Below are 22,551 nucleotides of genomic sequence, written 5' to 3' on the forward strand. Positions count from 1 at the left end.
GGCCAGGTGATGGTGGAGTTAGAAAAAGGGATGACATCAGAATGAACTGTGGCAACAGACAGAATCTGCTAGTGCCCAGTGAATGAAATGTGTATGCTTCAGTACCCTGAGGCAGGCATTTTTCTGTATTTGGCCAAAGCCAGAGGTGGAAGCATGGACTGAGCTAAAACATACACACTGCATTTTGGGCATGGGGTCCTAATGTTATTTCTTGCTTGCATATAGATTGAGTTTGGGAATGGAGACTTAGGTCAAAAAAATCTAACAGAATTTCCTTTGTGGCAGCTGGATTTCTTATTCTCCTGCTATGCAGCATGCAATAAGTCACTCAAATGGTTTAGCAGGGAGGGACTATATCGATTGTTCAAAATTGCCTAATATCAGCCAAGTGTCCTCCTGAGCTCATATGCTCTTCCACAGTTGTATCAACTTGCTGTAAATTCTTGAAAGGAAAGAGTGAAACTTAAACATCAACTGTTAATGTGAGTGTCTCACAGCTGTTAAATTCCTAGTGTTGTTGATTTTTCACATCTGTTTTTGTGCCCCCCACACACACTTTTTACCATCTGTGTTGTCACTACCTCAGTCTTTACACCAATGTGGAAAGTAAAAGACATGCGGCATCCCGGAACAGTAATTCCAGATGATAAGATAGTAGGGGAGAATTTTCCCTTTTGCCTACTCTTAACTCCCAAGTGCTGCACAGTGAATGAAATCATATCAGTATGTGTTGCCCATAATTTACTCAGAGGCAAGTAGCTATGGTAAATATTCTGCAAGTGCTATCACACACACACACACACACACACACACACACACACACACACACACACACACACACACACACACACACACACACACACACATTCTCCACTGCAGGAGATCTGCCTGTGCCACTTCCTCCTTCTACCATTTGTGTGCCTAAAACATACACTTGGAGAGGGCATAACCAGACAAGGAAAAACATTCTGCTTCCCATGATGAGCAATGTAGCATTTAAGCTACCCACTACTTTTGTGCTTAAATCTCCCACTGACTGCTTTAGTTCCTGAACCCCCTCATCAAACCCCAAGTTTCTATGGTTACAGTCAGGATTTCATTTCTCTATTCTGTGTGCCCTTCCATAACTGTATAAACAGTTATACAACATTTACTGTTTGAATAATTTTTCAAACTATGTGAACAATTGCAAAGCATAAATTAGTTACTCCAGGGTTTGCTCTATCACAGGTATTAGCCCACCTCCTGTAAGGCAGTTGGCTTCTCAACCAACTTTAGGTGTGAAGATATCCCATGATGCAGTTCACTCTGTCAAATATTGCTCCTTAACTGCAATACCCCCACTGCTATTTAATAGCATACATATTAAGCTACTGCATGTTTTTTGCCTCCTTTTGAAGAACACGCACTACTGTTCCTTACAGCCTCTGTCTTGACCATGTCCCACTGAAAATTAAGTTTCAAAAACTGTAAACAATAATAGGATATGTCCTTGTCAGCTGTCTGCATATAGGGATTATTACGACTCATTTGTTACTGACCAGTAATCTTGCTCTACATTCCCATACTCCATTACCTTCTTTGTTCTACTGCTACATTGTTTTCCTACCTTTACATTAACTGGCACAAGCACCCTTAGATCTCCTGTATTTCCTGTTGCTAGTGGTTCAAAATCAGCTATGTATTTCTTCTGGAAGTAACTGCTTACAATATATCTGATTCCATGTCAAATGTAAGCTAACAAGTTTGAGACCATTCCTTCAGTGTCCCATGTCCCTCTCCAGTCTTTCTACACCTTTGTGTGCATCAAACCTCCTACATTTTTTTATACCCAAAAGGCAAGAGATACAGAGGATCCGAAGGTTTAAAAAGGGCAAGGAATGTAGAAACAGGGGAGCATTAGTGCATGTCCAAGAACAGAGAAGGTGCACAGAGGAAGAAAGTCAAGGATGTGGATGAGAAAGAAAGCTCTGAATTACACCTTGGTCTCAAAATTGAAAAGGAGTGGCTGGTGAACACTGATGCATGCATATTGCATGCAGATCACTTATTGCAGTAAAGCGGCTTCTGACAAATTCAGAAACAAGAATAAATAGGTTCATAGGAGGGATGCGCAATGACTGCAGAGTTGCATCACAGTCACATAATGGTGTACAAAGGAGCTAAATAATGCTACATCTCTCAGCTTTAACACAATCCAAGAAATGTGTCTACACTAGTGCTATCCACAACTCAAAATTCATGTTGCCATACAACCTTGCTCTCTGGTACAGAGGGATAAATAGCTGAGACTGATTAGCAGCTTGGGGACTGGAACAGCCAGGTAGGAGAGGTTGGCAGAAAGCAGTTTACATTGGCTTGTCCATCCTAGAACGAGAAAGATTGTGATCCTGGATGGCCAATTCTTCCCATGCAAACCAGGGGTAGAGTGTAGGAAGCCCCCCCACCCCACAGTGCTGCAGATGCCCATATCAACTACTTGGATAGAGTCAGGGTTATTCAAGAGAAAACTCCCGAAGGTTACATGCATAAACAGCTTATACCGTTGGCTATCACCCAAAGAGTAAAGGAGGATAAAGTGAAAGCAAAGCTTGATGGTCAACAGTTCACAGGGAAAAAATCATGCTTCTATAAGAACTTCAGAGGAGGCTAACATTTCATATTTAAGTATGTTAGTGCTAGTCCTATGCAGAAATGACAGCTGCAATAATTTGCTAAAACTATCATGGTCACTGTTTTTACCTTTTCATTACAACACAACAGAGTCTTATATTTATTTATGACAAACCCAAAAATCATAAAGCCAGACTACAAAGTGTACTAAGAATGGTATAGCAAAAAGTCAACTCACTAACCATTACATTTAACTGTATTAAATCTGTCTGTCATTATGTTCGAATACAATGGCTCGCAAGGGCACTTAGCCTTGTACTAATCCATGTTCTAATACAATGCAGTATGGGAAAAAAAAACTTCTAATACTCAGCAGTTCTGTACATTAACAAATATCTATACCACCCAAAAAAAAAAATATATATATATATATATATATATATATATATATATATATATATATATATATATATATATATATCTGTGTGTGTGTGTGTGTGTGTGTGTGTGTGTGTGTGTGTTTATGCATATAGATAGCAAAATCTCCTATCTTACATATTGTCTTCAGGTCCCTTTATATCATTCTCACTTGCTGCCAAAGCCCATCTTATACCAACTGCCCTCTTCTACTTCTTCCTACTGAAATTCTGTGGCTGTTAACACTCAATACATTATTCATTTCAATCCATTATCTATGTAATCTGGTTATCACTACATCAAACACCCATCTGTCTCACATTTCACTCTGCTGTTCTACTTCATATTCTTCTCATGGATTTTCTATAGTGAAGTTTGTTATCAATGTGAAAGAGCAAGACAGACTCAAAAAAGTAAACAACATAATGTGAATGAAAAAATGACTTACTTGATCTAACCCAGTGGAGTCATCAGTGAAGTCATCAGGTAACAGGATTAGCATGCTTGTCTCATCCTTCAGGTATGGAAGTTCAAGGATGCTAAGGCGAAGTTCACTGATGTAGTTGTACCTGAAATCTTGTTCTGTGTTCATCATCTGTACCATTACTTTGGCATTCTGTAAAGCACAACATTGCACTTATATAATGATCAGCTGTGCAAATATTACCAGTTTTTATATTAGTATCATTAAATTCATGTATATTTTACAGATATGGACAGATGCAACTATAAGTAAATCCATAAATCAACACATACAAAATGTTTACACATGCATGTGTGTACTAAGTTACGTGATTTTAATTACTGTCATTTCTGGTATCCTTTGGATGAGAATTTAAACTGATGCCCCATCTGCCTGAACTGGTGGTAGCTCAGATAGATATAAAAGATCCTGTGGCACTTGTCAAAAAGAGGATGGGTGCTTTATTAATATTTACATTCATTTTAAACCATATAAAAAAACACTACGTCAAGTATTTACACACTCATTTTTTTACGTTCATACTTGAAATTATCTGCAAGTTAACACAAAATAACTTAACTAAGCAGTTCTGCCTCTTTCGTTGTTTTTTATTTTATATTTACTCTCTACCCCCCACTCTTTCTTCCATAAACATCTTATTTCAGCTAATACATCATCCTCTTCTATTTTCTTTTTTCCACAGCACCCATATTGTCACAAGCAATACTTTATCCCATTTATCAGTACCACATTTCTTGATCATACTTTCCATGTAATATCATATTCATATTTGTGCATTTAAGCCCTTCTTGTCTATGTTCATTGTTGCATTTTTCCTAAAATTCTTTATTCTTTCTGCAATCTAACAAACAATGTTTTGTTGTTTCTTTTGCACTATAGTCAACACATTTTCTTTCCTCCAACCCCTTACATTTCATTTTCTCTTTTACCAATAACTCGTATATTAGAATTCTCCATAAAATGTCCTCTGTTTCATAAACACACTTTTTTTCTTCTTTCTATAATTGCCTTTTTACCTTCTTTTAATTCCTTCTATGAGTACACCAAAAAATTCTAAAATCATATTATGTCATTCTTTTCTCATCAACCTCACTCACCTTTTAAGTTTCATAATTTCAGTTTTGTCACAATTTTTTCTTCCATTCTGCCCCCTTTTTTCTTGTCTTTTCCCTATTTTTTCTTCCCATATATTTTTATAATTTTCATCTAGCATCTTACCTATTATTTCTTTTAGTCTTTCTTTTACCTTTCTCATTAACCAAAATAAGTGCATAGATGCAAAATGCACCACTAGATTTGTCAAATTCAAACCATTTTCTTCTTTTTTATTATAAACTATCCCTCATCTCACCTGGTTCATCCTTGAGCCCCAAATGAAGAGAAATAAATCTCTAATAACCCTTTTTCCATTTGAGTGGGAAAGGGAAACATATATGCAATCCCCCAAATATACTACTTTTCCTAACACATTAGGCAGTATTTAGCATATATGCCTTTTTTCTGAAATAATAAGTAAAAACATTTCTGCCATGCTAACCATTTTTTATTTGTTCAAGTATCTCTCTCCATGAGTCTATATCACAACATCAAACTTTCAAAAGTTTGATCATTGTAATATCGAACCATTATGTTCAAAACCCAACAAAACTGAAAGCACAGAACAATAATTTTTTCCAAGGGAAAAAAATCGCCGTTCCGTGAAAAAAAAAAATTAACCTTAAACTGAAATGGGGGCCTTTGCCCCCTGCACCCCCACTACTTAAATATACCAACTCTGAGATTGCACCACAGTGGAGGAAATAGCAAAGCCCCAAAAATGGCCCACCGATTTTTTTCCCCTGGGAAGAAAAATTCGACGTGCTGTGGCTTCGCTATTTTCCACTTTCGGACTTTAGGGTTCAATATTACAATGTTTGAACTTGTTGTAGTTCAATGTTGTAATATAGACCCTCTCTCCATTGACTTACTACACTTTCATACTCATCAAATGTCACTCACAAAATGTTTACTTCCTTTTACGTGAAATATATATTTTTCATCTGACCAAATCCCTTACATTCCATTTTATTTAACTGCATATCAGGTTTTTAACAGTGTTTTGATCCTTATTACAACCTCACATATCCATCTCTTGTTTTTTGTTAGTAAACCTAAATCATCTGCATATGTCATACACATTACTATATAACATTATGTATTATATATAGCATTTCCTTTCCATTTCACGTCTTGCCTTCTTCATTTCACACATAATTTCCTTTGTCATCTAAGATAACATACAATTTTCCTTCTCTCACTTTTACTTATTTTCCTAAAGAAGGGGAACCTCCTCTTTCATTCCTTTCATAAAAAAAAATCTTTCCCTATGTAACAATTTTTTACTTTTTCTCTATTCTTTTCATACATCTGTTTTTCTATTTCCCTTATTTTGTCACTTGCTTTTTCTATATCTTTCACACAATTTTTAGCATTTCTTTATATTTCATCTTATTTCTTTTTATATTCTCTTTCTACTTCTAAATATATATGTTTACACTTCTGATTATACCTATTCCACTACTTGTCCCACTACTCTGTCCAATTTTTATAAAATGGTTTCACTATCATATGATCTTTCCATAATATTTATTACTCTCTTCTTATTTCTTCCACCTTTTTAAACTCTGCAGTTAAGTTTATTACTCTTGTCCCTCTTTCACTATTTTGCTGTCCTCCCCTATTCTAAGCCATTCAGCTCAAAGATCTGAAAACTCTGCCACATATACTTCCTCTGTTATTTCTTTCATTTCTTTAAAGTAAACTATATAATCAATTTCAGTCTTAAAAACTGCTCTTTTATATGCCCATTTCTCATTCTTTCCTACTTTTAAATTGTTAGATTAGGGACTTCCATTTTAAAGTAGTTATTAGGCATTATGCAGACTCAAAGATAAAATATGCAGTGTCAGACATTTTACAAAAGACATTTAAGCAGAAGAAAAATAACCTTGCTGGTCAAGTATGAGAGATAATAGTTCCCAAGGGAAGGCTACAGACTGTTCTTTTTCTGTTCTCTTTCTCAAGGGAAGAATCTTGTTTAATGAAATTTTGGAAAGTCAGAGGATGCCTGAGGAGTGGAGAAAAAGTGTTTTGGTACCTATCTTTAAGAATAAGAGTGATGTGCAGAGCTGCAGTAACTACAGAGGGATAAAACTGATTAGTCACAGCTTGAAGTTATGGGAAAGAGTAGTGGAAGCAAGGTTAAGAAGGGAGGTGATGATTACTGATCAGCAGTATGGTTTCATGCCAGGAAAGAGCACTACAGATGCAATGTTTGCTCTGAGAGTGTTGATGGAGAAATACAGAGAAGGTCAGAAGGAGTTGCATTGTGTCTTTGTAGACTTGGAGAGAGCATATGACAGAGTGCCTAGAGAAGAGTTGTGGTATTGTATGAGGAAGTCGGGAGTGGCAGAGAAGTACGTAAGAGTAGTACAGGATATGTACGAGGGTAGTGTGACAGTGGTGAGGACTGCAGTGGGAGTGACAGATCCGTTTAAGGTGGAGGTGGGATTACATCAAGGATCAGCTCTGAGTCCTTTCTTATTTGCAGTGGTGATGGACAGGTTGACAGATGAGATCAGACAGGAGGCCCCGTGGACTATGATGTTTGCAGATGACATTGTGATCTGTAGTGAGAGTAGGAATCAGGTTGAGGAGACTCTGGAGAGGTGGAGATATGCTCTAGAGAGCAGAGGAATGAGGGTCAGCAGGGCTAAGACAGAATATATGTGTGTAAATGAGAGGGAGGGTAGAGGAATGGTGAGGATGCAGGGAGTAGAGTTGGTAAAGGTGGACGAGTTTAAGTACTTGGGATCAACAGTTCAGAGTAATGGTGAATGTGGAAGAGAGGTGAAGAAGAGAGTACAGGCAGGGTGGAATGGGTGGAGAAGAGTGTCAGGAGTGATTTGTGACAGACGGGTATCAGTAAGAGTGAAAGGGAAGGTCTACAAGAGTGTAGTGAGACCAGCTATGTTATATGGGTTGGAGACAGTGGCATTGACAAAAAGGCAGGAGTCAGAGCTGGATGTGGCAGAGTTAAAGATGTTAAGATTTGCAATCGGTCTGACTAGGATGGATAGGATTAGGAATCGGTATATTAGAGGGTCAGCTCATGTTGGACAGTTTGGAGACAAAGCAAGAGAGAGATGAGATTGCGTTGGTTTGGACATGTGCTGAGGAGGGATGATGGGTATATTGGGAAAAAGATGCTAAGGATAGAGCTGCCAGGTAAGAGGAATAGAGGAAGGCCTAAGATAAGGTTTATGGACGTGGTGAGAGAGGACATGCAGGCGGTTGGTGTGACAGAGCAAGATGCAGAGGATAGGAAGAAATGGAAAGAGATGATCTGCTGTGGCGACCCCTAATGGGAAAAGCCGAAAGAGAATGATGATGATGATGATTTCTCAAGGGAAGAATCAAGAAAATGTTAGATAATGAAACAGCTAGGCAACTGCAAGCCTGCAAAACAAGACAAGGCCTGAGAACCAAGGCTAAGGAGGCGTGCAAAGCATTATAGCGTTTTGGTATTATTAAAATGTACTTCAGATACAGTGAGGGAAGTCAGTCAGTTAGTTTGACCTGACATACAGAAAAGACTAAATAAGGAAGCTACAATACAGACACTCGAGCCTGAGTACAGAAGACAGATCAAATAAAGAATGTTTCAGTTTACTTCATTCCGGACAATCAGAATACATGTGCAGAAACTTTGCCAATATTCCAGCATTTCTACAGACTGTTATTGTTTAGCAGCACTGTTAATGAAGACAGTATTCGGATATTGTGAACATCTAATAAAGCCTTATTAAATGAACTACAGTGTTTGGAGAATTCATTCTGAAATGTACACAAGACTGAACCCATAAAGGAGAGACTGGCACCTATTCAGCATGAGTTTGGGTAATTAACAGATAAAGACTTTCATTCCAGTCTTGTTTCAGTTGTTTCCAGTTAATTCCAGTATAGTACATTCTCAATCAATAGTTTCATAAATCTCTACAGTTTATTAATTCTCTTAACATCTTAATAATACCTTGTGTTATTTTTCCTTTTTATTTCCTTAGGTTGCAGATAAAATCTCCTATCATCACTATTGTCATATTTACTAACACATTTCTTTATTTCTTCAAACAACTGCTTTCTCTCTGTCATATTAGTATATGCATAAATCACTGTTAATCTTATGTATTTTTGTCTCATTCTCACATCACAGATCACGACCTTTCTTTGTACTACTACTGTTTTATCTAAAATTCTTAATTCTTATTTTTTTAAAAGAATTTTTATTCCAGAATATATCTCATTTCTTAGTGACCAAACAATTTGACCCCCCCCCCCGAATTGCCTATGTCTTTCTCTATTTCCTTGTTATATCTGGTATATAGCAAGCAAAACACAACCATTTCACTACCACCAAACCTCATATAATTTTGCAAATGCTACTCACATTTATAGGTTCATAGCTACATACTAGGCTAACTGCACTTGTGGGCCATTTTAACATTAACCAATTTCCCATTTTATACTTGAATTAATCTATCCCATTTGGTTAGAGATTGGTTTTACCTATCTCATGGACAATAATCACATATTACACAATGAGAATACCTGGGATTATACCATAGATAATTTGAGAGAACCCATGCATGGGATAAACCATTTAGGAGCTGCCTATTCCCATTAGTGGTACTTTTCTGCTTCCCATCCAGAGATCTGAGTTGCATTTGAATATGAACAGGGATGAACTTTGTTTTATGAGGATGTGGAGTCTGTTCCACAACAGCAATGTTCTCTGGTAGATATACCACTCAGTCCAAAATGTTCTGTTGATGTTGCAGAAGAGGTTTAGATCCCCAGACCAAGTATGTCTGATACCATTTGACTTGCTGATGTGCAGTAAATCAATCAGTATGGGGTCGGAGGATGTCTTGCTTGCCAGACACAGGTCACCTCTTAGCAGTCTGTAGGATACCAAGTATAGTGACAGGGCATTGAGTCAGTCCATGTAGCATACGTTGTTTAGGCTTTGTATCCTTTTATTAAGGTATTTCTGTGGGCATTCCAGTTGTTGCATGTGTCTGGACAAATACATGCCAAAGGAGGCATATTCAATGACTGGCCTAATAAGGGCTAAGTAAAGGGTGCAATTACATCCCTGGATCTAGACACAATCCCAATTGTTTATAAGCTGTACAATATTTAAGGACTTTTTTTTTACAAAAATGGACACATACTGGTCAAGGGTTAGGTCACTTAGTGTGTATAATATCTTCTCTGGTAAGGTCTGACCATAAAATGGTCTCCTTTGAATAATAAATAAACCCTGGGACCCCAGCTAACCCTGGAATATTTAGGAACTACTCTAAGCCTAACTTCCTACTATTAAGTGATAACCTGGCAAAATTTCATGACCCCATAAACCTTTAGAGCACTGCTGCCTACAAAGAACTGTTCACAGAATCCCCATAAAAGCATGTTAATAGTTGCAAAGAGGCAGCTGCACCCACTAGAAAGAAGTACAAAACTAACTCAAAAACAAGCCACCCTGATGGAATCACAACATCAGTAAGCTGTATAATAGAATGAAGAAAATCATGGGAAAAATTAGGAGGTGTAGCACATAGCAGAACAAAAGCACTCTCATCAAACTAAACAGACAACTCAGAGGACAAATAAAGTCTATCAAAGCCAGATTTGAGGTAAAGCTGGCCTCCCAGATCAAGGACAACCACAAGACATTATTTTGATATGCCAACAGCCTCAAAAGCAATACACAATGTGTGTAGAACTCATTGTTAATGAAGCCATATATACTGAGCCAGAAGACATAGCAATCCTACTGGTCAAAACTTTCAGCTTACCCTATCTCCCTTTCAACCTTTCCTCATGAAATAATATCAAATATAACTCCCCCCTACTGTCACTAGGGACCACGTCCTTAATGCTCTTTCTAAGACCAAGAACAGTGCATCAGTGGGCCCAGACAATATCCCAAGATGTCTTTCGCTCTTTTATAATTTCTCCAGTTCTTTTGGGTTTCTAATACCATGACGAGAATGGACCCCATTCCTAAGTCAAAGTATGACTAAAGTTCATGAAATTAGTATTGTTTCAATCTTTGATGTTAGCCAGAAGTGCTGTTTACAGCATCTGCAATGTGCCCAGTAATGACTCCTTCTGCATTTCATAAAGAGTTACATGTATCAGTAACATGTCTAAATATGATTCTAAAATCTTCTTTATAAGACCCATTGCTCCTACAACTATTTCAACTGTCTGGGTATCCTTCAACGTTGCCATCAATTCCAATGATCAATGTTACTTTTTTCTTCTTTTCATGGACTACTATATCTGGTTTTCTTGCATTTACTTTATGAACTGTTGGTAACTGATATCCCATGTGATATAAACTTCATTACTTTCTATAATGCTTTGTGGCCCATGTTTCCAATGTTTCTCAGCTACCTCAGTATTATAATGTTTGCACAATTCCCAGTACAACAGTCTTGCCATATTATTATGCCTTTCAGGACGCAGTCTTTCTGCCATTAGTACATCACAACCTAGAACAAGATGCGCAACTGTTTCCAACTCTGCTTTACAAAATGTACATTTGTTTGTTTCTCCCACATGTTGAATGGACTTTGTAAAACAACATGCACATAGTCCACTATCTTGGGCCACCAATATTAATCTTTCATCTTTTGGTTTAAATTCACCTCTCCTTAACCATTTCTGGGTTTGATCCTGATCAACACGAGGTTGTTCTAAGAGTTTTCTATACTTGCAACTATATTTATGCATTTTCCACATTTCTTGCCTTCTCATCTGATCCTTCACCTTATATTCTTTCTTTTGTTTTTTGGCACATTCATTTCCTGCCTAATCTTTATCTACTTCTGGTTTGATTTCCATTCCTGCTCGACACCAATATGCTTCTCCTAAACTAAGCAGGAAAGTCATCTTAGACTTATTCTCCTCATGTTTTAAAACTTTCACTATTTTTTGGTCTTTTGGGGTTAGCAGATATGTATGCAGTCCTACAATTGCAGATCTATACATGTAATCAATTTTGAGGAGGCCAATAACTCTTTCAGAATGGGGAATATATACTCTTGGTATACACTGATTTTTATAAATCATTGGTAAGCATGAAACATTGTTTTCCTGCTCAACTGATCCTGTACCTTTTTGGGCCAGTCAATCACTCCAAAACTGTAAGTTAGGACAGGAAGAGCAAATTGGTTTATAGCTTGGACTTTGTTTCTAGATGTCAGCGCTGTTTTCAGTATTAATTTTAGTCTTCTAAAATATTCCTTAATGTTATTTGCATTTGTTAATGTTTCATTGTTGATCCTTCATCAATTCCCAAATATTTATACCCACCCTCTTGCTCAAGTTATTATATATTACATACCTGTCCCAGGCTGATGTTTTATTGATGCTACAGCTTTCCTGCTTTAAAAGTTGCTTTTGCACATTTATCAAGACCAAATGACATTCTTATATCTTCTGAAAAAGTTTTGACCACTTGCAGTTGTGCTTTCAGCTCCTCATCTGATGAACTATATAGTTTTAAACCAGCCACAAAAAGAAGATGAGAGGTCTTTACACTTTGCTGTTTTCTGGGAGCCAAACTGTAGCCATGACCTAATCTGTTAAGCAGACTGCTTAATTGGTTAAGGACAAGACAAAAGATCAGCCTTGACAAAGAGTCACCCTGAAATATCCACCTTTGAATTTTTATTCCTGGAATAATAATTTGTCCTTTATCATGGCTTAAGTGCAAAGTGATTTCCCATTGTTTCATGGTTGCTGTAATATAATTGATCAGTGTGGGATGTAAATTATACATTTTAAGCACTCTTTTATCCATGAATGTGGAAGACTGTCAAATGCTTTTATGTAGTCTCTCCATGCCATACTTAGATTCTTCCCCTTTTTACAGTTCTCCATTATGCCTTTAGTTAACAACAAATGATCCTTTGCTCCATATGACTTTTTTGTTACCCTTTTGTCTTTTGTTCTACTGCCATGATTGAGTTTTCTTCTAAATGACTATAAACTCTGTTGGCAAGACATGTCGGAAGGCAAATTATTGGTCTACAGTTTTTAGGATAGCTTGCAGCTTCACTCTTAAGTAGGAGTATTGTTTTTCCTGTAGTTAACCAGGTTGGTGTCTGTTTGGGGTACTCATACAAGTGGTTCTTATGCATGGCTAAATCTTCATGTAAAGATGTTAATACGTTTAGCCAGAAGTTAGGTACTGCACCTGGGCCTGGGGTTTTCCAATTAGTGTCTTTTCTTAACTTTGTTTCAATCTCTCTGGCAGTTACATCATCCCATTTCATATCCTGTACATTTAAACTTCTTATTCTTTCTTTTACTTCTTCTATCCATTCAGTATATATTTTTAAGTTCAACAGGATCTTCATAGATATTTCTCCAAAATGTATTTATTTCTTCTTTTTTTGGTGAAGTTCCAGTTCCTTTTGCCTTGTTTCCCAATTCTCTATAACATTTTTTGGGTCATCAATAAATTGCTTATTTTGTACTTTCCTTTATATTTATCTGCATATCTTCTAAGTTTTTTCTGCCTGTGCTGATATTTTTAGTTTATTATTTGCAATAGTACACAATGGATCCTGGTCTGTTCTGATACTGTGCATAGCGTTTCTCACGTCTGTTCTTCTGAGTATTTTTCTTGATCTGTTCCCTCTTCTATATTCTTCCAACAGTGACACTTGTCTTAATTGCTTTATAATTTTTTCTATTCAATATTTCCATGATGGCATTTCATTTCTCCCCTTCCTTTTTCCTTACTGCCCTGTGTTTATGTGGTAAGACGTTATATATTATTAATTTAGCTGCACACTAATATATCCTATTTACTTCTGTTCTATTGCATGAATCTCTATGAGCAGTCCTAACTGCTGTGTTCATTTGTTTTATGAAACTTCTAACTTGTTTTGAGTTTTATTCACTTTCTGCAGTCTTTTTTCATTGATCTTAATATCTATGTCCATCTCTAATAAATCAAGCAACTCTTCTCTCAGATCATTTTCTTCTAAACTGAGGGCACATTCTCTGTTCTCCATTTCCTGCAGGCATTCTAGAGAAAGTTCCAGAACATCTTTCTTTGCTACATTCTCTTCAGTTTCATCCTGTGTCATCAGTTGCTTTTCCATATGGGAACTCACTGGCCTATCACTCCCAAACATTGACTGCGTCAGAGTTGCCACAGTTTCCTGTTCCTTCCCTTGCTGTGCAATTCCAACTGAACTTTTGCACTGGTTTCCTGTGGAAGGCTCCAAAGTATCTTCATATGGCAACTGATCAGATGTTTCTCACTCTACTGATGTCTCCTTAATTTGGTGATCCATTTCTGTATCCTGCTGTGATGTTATTAGAATTACGTTTTCTACACTAAATCCTTCACTTCTCAGGTAATTCATAACCCAATTTTCTGTTTCTTTAACTTCTGAATTACTAATCCTCTTTTCTACTTTTCTTCTTTGTTTTCTTTCTTTTTTAATTTCTCCATGTCTTTTGGGTTTCTACATGATGGGAATAGACCCCATTCTTAAGTTAAAGTTTGATTAAAGTTCACAAAATTAGTATTGTTCAAATCTTTAGCCAAAAGTGCTCTTCACAGCACCCACAACATGCCCATTAATAATGTCTTCTGAAATTCATGCAGTTACATGTATCAATAACATATCTAAGTGTGATTGTAAATTTTTTTTTATAAGACCCGTTGCTCCTACTACTATTGGAACTGTCTGGGTATTCTTCTTCCACATTGCCATCATTTCTGCCTGCAAACCCTGGTATTTTATGATTTTGTGTCTCTCTGTACATAAGATACTACAGTCATTGGGTGTAGCAATTTGAGTGATCAATGCTACTTTTGTCTTATTTTCATGGAGTACTATACCTGGTTTTCTCAAATCTATTTTTTGAACTGTTGGTAATGGGTGATCCTATGTGATGTAGACTTCATCATTGTCTATGAGGCTTTGTGGCTCATATTTCCAGTGTTTTTCAGCCACTTAAATACCATAATGTCTGCACAATCCCCAGTGCAACAGTCTCACCACATTATTATGCCTTTCAGTATACAGTCCTTCTGCCATTAGTATGTTGCAACCAGCAACGACATGTGCAACTGTTTCCAAATCTGTTTCACAAAACCTACATTTGTCTGTTTCTCTCACATGTACAATGGACTTTGTAAACCAATGTGTATGAAGTCTACTTTCTTGGGACACTAATATTAAGAGATCTATGCTGGCATACAAGGCATTCTCAGACCCCCTTCCTGATGGACCTCCTGCATATGCACAACAAAACAAATAGCGCCATAATTATTTGTTCTAAAGACTTAAACCTTGTTTGTGATATAAATAGAATCTGCTAGAGAGATAGGTATGTATCCCAGAGACTATCCCTTCTCTGGAACAGGCTCCCCATCCATGTGAAGCAAAGTTCCTCCCTAACCCAGTTCAAGTGTAACTTGGACAATTGGATGGGGAATAATAAATTCATCCTTGGTTTGGCAACTGTAACACTAATGGACACAGGCAGTGAGTAAATAGTTAATCTCCCAGACCATTACTTGTAAATGTTTCTTTTCCAAAACCCCTGCTTATACTTATTAATGTTGCGAGAACTTGTCAGAGATTTGGCATGCGTGGCTAGGCTTAAAAAGGCCCTTGTGGTCATTAGCATAGTAATCACCTATGAACCTATGAAACTATAAAATTCCTACATCATCCTTTTCCTTTTTTGTAAGTGTTTACCTCTAGATCTTATTTTTCTTTTCTTTCTCTTAAGTCTCCCACAAACTGATTGTTCAGTGTCGTGTTCTGGTTCTTTTCATGCTTGTGTTACTCCCTCTTCCTCCTCTTCCACTTTCTAACATTTCAAATCTGTTTTCTTCCTTTATATTTATAACCTTGCTTTGAATTGCTCGTTCTTCTCTAACTACCTCTTTACCCTTTAAACTTTCTTCAGTATCCACTTCCCCCATAACACCTTCTCTTTCAACATCTTCAGTAGTAATATTTTCAGGTCTACTTCACCCTGTCGAAGACTGACAATATTAAAGCTGATATTGTTGGCACCAAAATGTCGAAAGTGAAAGTCATAGCACGTGTAAAATGAAATCTCCATAAGGGGATTTTTCAGTTTACTGCAATGTAGTGCGATCTCAGAGTTGGTATATTTAAGTAGCGGGGGTGTGAGGGTGCAGGGGGACTTGCCCTCCTGCATAGAGCAATTTGTGTTGTGTTTGGGTGTTTTTTTTTTTTTTTTTAGTGTGTGTTCGATGTTCGGGGATTTCAATATTTTCGTGTCAATTATTACACTGTTGACAGTTTGAGTTTTCAACAGCATAATATAAACACATATTTTCAATGGTTTGTCTTTCTTCTTACGTTTTCTCTTCAGCTACTCTTTCCTTTTCTAATATCAAACAGTCAAACCAGAAGTACCCACATTCTTTACATTTCCTATAAAAAGGCTTATGAGTTTTTGCTGTATGTTCTCTCTCCCTGTGTTGACCACATCTTTATTTGTTACAGTCTCATACTAAATAATTTTCATCCATGCAGAAATAACATCCTTTGGGTTGGCCCCAATAACTAACAAATCCGCTCTTACCTGTCACAATTATTGTATTTGAAATATGTTGCATTTCCCATCCTTAACATTAACATCAGTTGTTACCCACACTTTCCATCCCCAGTCCATACATTTATTTCAGCACATATGTTTTAACTCAATGTGCATTACTACATAGTGAAAGAAAAAACAGTTTTAATTCATGCTCATCCATATCTGAAGTCCTAAATTGCCCATTTATTTTTTTCTTAGCTGCAATCCCAGCTCTGAAAAAATAGTCTTTCCACGGTGCTACTGTATTTTTTCAGTCAAAGTCATAATTGTTTCAGCAAGTTAAAGCTTTCAGATGTCACTTCACAAAAGTTTTCACTTCCCAAATTAATTCATGCTCTTACACCTTAGTATCCATGTTGTCATACCTGTTCACATTACCAAGACTTTGATTTTTTTATTCCTATGACTGGTCATATTCTCTGTAGCTGTTGAGAAACTGCAAATGCTTGCCCCCCCCCCCTCACTTTCTTCTGTCATTCTTCCTTGCCTTGCTGCATCTGCATAACTTCTTCTTTCTTGTAACAAAAAACCCCGTTGCAGAGGTAAACCGTGAAAAATGGCTACTCCTCCAACCAAGAACACCTCCATGGTTTTCCCTTTGCCAGCTGCTGTTTGTGTTTCCAGTCTCTCAGTTTATTCTTCCTGTAATATTCTGTCAATCATGTCACTTCATCTTGCTTCTTCTCCTTCCTTTCAGTCTGCCTGGTTCACCACCTGAGCAGCCAAGTGCTCCAGATTGTGTGGAATGCTCCACATTTCAGATGGATTTAACCCACTGATCCACTGTTCCACACTGAACAGAAGTGGCTCCGCTTTGAGATTTTTGATTGGCTTGTATATCGCAATTACAGCCAGTCGGCATCGCTGTAGATGAGCCAATCACATGACTGCTCCTGAGGCAAAGGCAGCCAATGAGGAGGCACAAAATGCAGCCAATCACATGCTGCTAGTGGTTTTAGCACCATTGCACTACCTTCTAAAGAGGGAATCACAGGGAACAACAATATTACATTCAAAGGTATGGGTTTTTTTTATCTGTGTGGTATCCTAGAAAGTGTTGACTTACTAAGCTGAAGAAGATTTGTTTGAAGGGTCACTCCATTTGTGGCTAAGAGGGACAGGACACGGACTGGATGAAGAGGCACTAGGCTAAACAGGAGTTTCTTCTGGCACTTCAGTGCATGCACTGTATTGGCTTTGCTTGGGTTGGGAAGGTCATAGTGATGCTATTGCTGTGTTGCTGACTGCTCTTGCTACCTGTGACCTATACCCTTGCCTTGGATTATTATTTTTTTTTTCTTTATTTGTTCCTGAGTGCATTTGGTGGACTACTGACCTTGTGCAGCTGCAGCTGCTTTGTTCCCTTACTGGGCAAAGAAAAATATCTGAATGTGTAGTGTGTGGCAATTATTAAACATACACTCAGACAGGAGTAGGGCTCTAGATTTTTTCAGAATGCCTAGATTTTTGCTTCATATTTTTGGTCTGTTCCTCATAAAATGCATGGTTTTCTGGCAAATCTCTGAGGAATCCAGTCACTAAAAAGTGATATACATTTGAGTTTCAGACTTCATATCCTTTGGAAAATGTATGCTAACACAAATCCTGTTATTGCAGCAACTAAGTTTAAAAGAACAATATTTAAAATTTGTGAACACCAAAAAATCCACAAGATTAAAAAAAAAAAAAACGAAATGTACCGCAGGAAGGGTCCAACCCAATTTATTGAATCAAATTTAAAATTTGTCCCTATTTTTGGACATTTGCCACACACATTATTTTTGCCTTTGTCCAGATTTCTTGCTCCAAGGTCTACCACTGATAGTGAACTGCAGTACAGGGAGGTATGCACCATAGTGACATTTTTTAAACAGACATTAAATTCTCACACTTAAACTGTATCTATGTTACTGCTTAAAGTGTAACTTAATTAATTCTGTTTATGTTCTGCCCCTAGATTGTGTTTTTTTTATTTCTCTTCCCTCTAATTGCCCTACTTGCTTTCCTTCTGTTTTTGATTCACCTAATTTTGCTTATTTTACGTGTGTATTGACAAGTCCTTGATCTTGACTCCAGTGTTAGCTCTGACCCTTTTAATCCATCCTAATACTGGTGAGTTTTGGAGAAAAGATGGTGAATTACACTTAACAAATGACAAGAATTAGAATTATAAAGTTGTTGTTTCAAATTTTAATAGTTACACTTGAATACAGTTATGTGTCCATTTTCTACTGAATATACTGCATTTTATCAATGTTTTTTGCTAATTTTATTTAATTTATTTACTGACATTTGTTTATCGGGGTAGTCTGAGTATGAATTGTCTGCTTATGTAAATGTTATTGGCTGCGGTTTTTAACTTTGAGTAAGATACAGCTTCCTTTTTAAGATGTATACTGATCTGTAATGCCATTTTTAGTGATATGGTTATTATGTAGCAAATGTAGGTAGATGTTTATGTTCCAGTAACTTAAGGGAATTACAGTGCAGTTTGTAATTGCACTGCAGTCTCAGTTTTGGCCAAGCAGAGTGGTTCATACTTAACTTTGTAGATAAATTATGGGCTTCTCAATAAGGTGAAATGAGAATAGTTTTGTGCACTATTGTGAAGAAAATGTAGATTAAAGCAAACCTCAAATAAGTTACACTCTTGTCACAAATGTACAGGATTCCCTAACTTAATACTTGTGGCAGAAAGCCCACTTCAGCAAGACCTCTTGGAAGCGGTGCGTTTTTGTGCAGTGCAAAAATAGGGTGTTCCACGTTTTGACCATTTGTCACACATTGCTAGGGTCTGTGTTCCACATTGGCCTCTTAAGTGGTTGAGACCTATGTTCACCACGTATGTCAGCACTTGTCTCCACTCCTCCATTTTCCAACTCTGTAACAGTTATTTCATCTCCTTCTACTTTCTCCAGTAAGTTTCTTTTCCTTCTTCCGCATATCTGAAGCACTCTCCTCCATTTTGGAATTCCTGAAACTGCAGTAGCAACCTTCCAACACCACCTAGCAGCTCCAGAGAGTGCTTCACTTCCTCTCATCTCCTCCAAAGAGTAGGAGAAGTTCCCCAGTGTCCTGGCCAAATTTCCCCTAGTCTATGTAAACAACACCTAGCCTAGTGAGATTTGTCTGGCCAACAAATCAAAGAAAGAAAGAATGATAATTTGCCATTTGGGCCAGCCGAGTTAACATGCTAGAATCAATAAAATTAAAATCTGTTGCACACATGCAAACACAAACACACACACACACATATAATATATATATATATATATATATATATATATATATATATATATATATATACATGCTTACATGCCCATGTCTTTACAAATTTTAATTCAGACCACTGTTAAATGGCAGTAACTTAGCTGTTTATTTCAAGGCCATCTGTCCTCTTAGTGTACATCATTGAGAGTTCCTGCTGCAGACTCAAGTTACAAAATTGTAAGCTCTGAATTACTCGTGAAAATTTGCTGCAGCCCAGTCAGCATAGGACTACCACATGCTATCCCTGGCCCCAGAAAAAATGGTGTAAAATTAACGCTTGTTTTTTTTTTTTTTTTTTTAATGATAAAGGCCTCCAAATTGATTGTGTACTTTTGCTTTAAGTTCTCCAAATATTTTGGGTTTCTACTACATTGACAGGAATGGACCCCATTCCTAAGTCAGGATATAATTACAGTTCATAAAATTAGCATTGCTTCAGTCTTCTGCAATTCATATGGGGTTACAAGTATTCAAATATAAACATGAACAGCTCAAACTGGAGCAAATCAGCTTGAGTAATAAAAGATTTTCCAAAAAACAACAAACCAACTCAAGTAACTATGGAGGAATTATTTAATAAAGTTCCAAAACACAAGCTTCCCTGCTAAAGCTTTCACATTAAATGCTTCTCAGGTATATAGTCAAACACATAGTAACACTTCATTTTAAATATTCAGATGATATCACATGATACAAAACCAAAAGAACATTGCCTAAAATATACAGCTAGTATCTTAGTTTTAAAACAGGTTGGAGACTTTAACACCACTCAAGCCTTGCTACATATCAGCTCTGACCTGTGCAGTGGCGATGCACTGACAGGATGGCCATGTCGCCATAGGTGGAGGTCCACCGTCACAGACAATGCTCACTTCCATGGAGGAGACCTTTTTGTTCCTGTCTGTGGATTTGGTGAACTGGATGCACTGTTATGTCTCTTTTGGGAAGCATGAAACTGGTATTACCTTTTGTCAGTAACACATTTTGGTTACATGCCTATGCCATGAGCTCAAGGATGACTGACACTGCCATAGCTCCTCTACAGGCACACGTGTAATGTAGACACCAAAATATACTATGCAAGGTATGTCTATTACATTCTTTGCATAGTTATTATCTGCACCATTGATGCATCACAAGGAAATGGGATTGACACATATTAGCAGTGTGACACATGGGTGTTTATTTGTCTATTTTCAGAGCTGCAATGGTTTTGAGATTATTCATCACGGAACAAAGAATGCTTTATGTTAGCACGTATTGCATCAGACATTGATAATGATGATGGCCTTGTTGGCAACGATGATTGTTCAGGGTACAATACCACCCATATCAGTGACACAGCTCAGCTGTTTGTGGAACCCATCTTCACATCTCCAGAGCCTGTAAAAGGACACATCATGGCTAGTACTCCAGTCAGGTAGTGTCCTCATCCCCTGTCCATGCATCAGCAGACAGGAGTGGCATCACAACAGAGAATAGGGAGAGGGGTCATGGATGGTGGTCCAGTGGCCATCAATGCTATGGTACCTTCTCACTGAATAAAATGAGTGTTGCAATGGACATTACTCAATGGATGCGCATGGCTGTTGTCCTTACACTGGCAAATCCTACCACCATCATGGCAAAAACGACAGGTGTACTGTGTGGCCTGCATGATGACCTATGTAAGGACATCACCCAAGGAAATGGAATGTCTGGACAGATACTTTGGTGCTCTCACTACTGCCATAAGGTAGTCTTTCTCTACTCATCACTGCCACACCATTTGCATGGCCACTGTTCATTTCTTTCTACTGTGGGGACACCACACAGTACAAGTATGTCAAGGTCATGTACTGTGGCCTCCTTCACACCACTCACTAGTGGTGTGCCTGGTATAGCATGCCATGGCTACTAGTGCAGACACAGGCTACATGTTGGTCAGGTACATGGTATGGCTAGGTGGTCATAGTTTTATGGTTTGACTTTGTCTGTGCTTATTGGTGTTGGTGTCAGTACCATTCCTCAAAGAGGGCACACACCTGACGGAATCATTGCAGTGGACATCAGCCTTCATTAGTCTAAATGCACACTCAGTATTGTTGTAGGTCTATGACAGTAAGATATATTGGATTCCATCCATGCTCTGTGGGTTGTGTATTGCTGTCATGATTAATGTCTGCAAGGCATTATCAATAAGTTATCCTTGTGGGGAAGTCACCAGCATAAATGACTGGTATAGGTTCAAAGTGTGCCAGAAATGGGAATCATGGGACTTGCCTGGATGCTGTACAGAAATCTTGTACATATAATCCTTTGTGTTGCATGAAGTGAAAACCTTTCTGATTGATGTACTATTGTCCGTGTACATCAGGAAGGGCCTTGGTAGTGATGTGAGGGCAAGCAATGTCCCTAGATCCTCAGGAAAACAGGTTATTTCATAGACACCTATACTATATTGTTTCTTTCCTTTGTGGTCCTTGGGAACCACATATGCTCCTACACATGTCACAGCATAGCATCAAATAATTGGTGTAGGATTCATTAGGCATATGCTTATGATATGCCCACCATGTCCCATAATGATTACTGGAAGATCCCTGTAACTCTTCCTTTATGACATATACACATTAAAAGAAATGAAAAGCATACTTTTGTTGCGTTATAGTTTTAGTAAGATTTTGTAGGCAAATGGTCTTTACTTGTTTAATTGCCCAATATGTTTTTATGTATAATTGTATTGCTATTGTTTTATTTGTTTATCACACTGTATCTTGAAATTTTTCTGAATTATGCACTATAAAATTTTGATTAAATGATCTATCTTCAGAGGTATACCTAGCTATTCTTCTGCCCAAGGCCATCCCCTGATCTGGCACCTCACCCCAAAATGTCATAATGAAGAGCAGAAAAAAAAACTAAACATGAAGAGAAAAAAAAAAACAGCTGCTACACACTGGTTCACTGTTAACGTTAAGCATTTGATCTGAATAGTGATTATTTAAAAAATATTTTCTGTCACCTGTGTAGGGTTTGGCATGATTAAGGTTCCAAGGTAAAGGATTGCT

The 22,551-nt window shown here is 37.5% G+C and overlaps 1 protein-coding gene across 2 annotated transcripts in view; it reads right to left on the minus strand.

The window, feature by feature from the left end:
- The window catches only part of LOC122796630 (leukocyte elastase inhibitor-like), a 238,703-nt gene that overhangs the window by 15,205 nt on the left and 200,947 nt on the right, over window positions 1–22,551 (minus strand). For both annotated transcript variants that reach the window (XM_044065254.1, XM_044065252.1), the window contains exon 6: window positions 3,479–3,646. In XM_044065254.1, the coding sequence (XP_043921189.1) occupies window positions 3,479–3,646 (168 nt within the window). The remainder of the gene's footprint in view (window positions 1–3,478; window positions 3,647–22,551) is intronic.

Source organism: Protopterus annectens, chromosome 3.part0, assembly GCF_019279795.1.
Source record: "Protopterus annectens isolate FY-2018-M chromosome 3.part0, PAN1.0, whole genome shotgun sequence".
Classification (NCBI taxonomy): Eukaryota; Metazoa; Chordata; order Ceratodontiformes; family Protopteridae; genus Protopterus; species Protopterus annectens.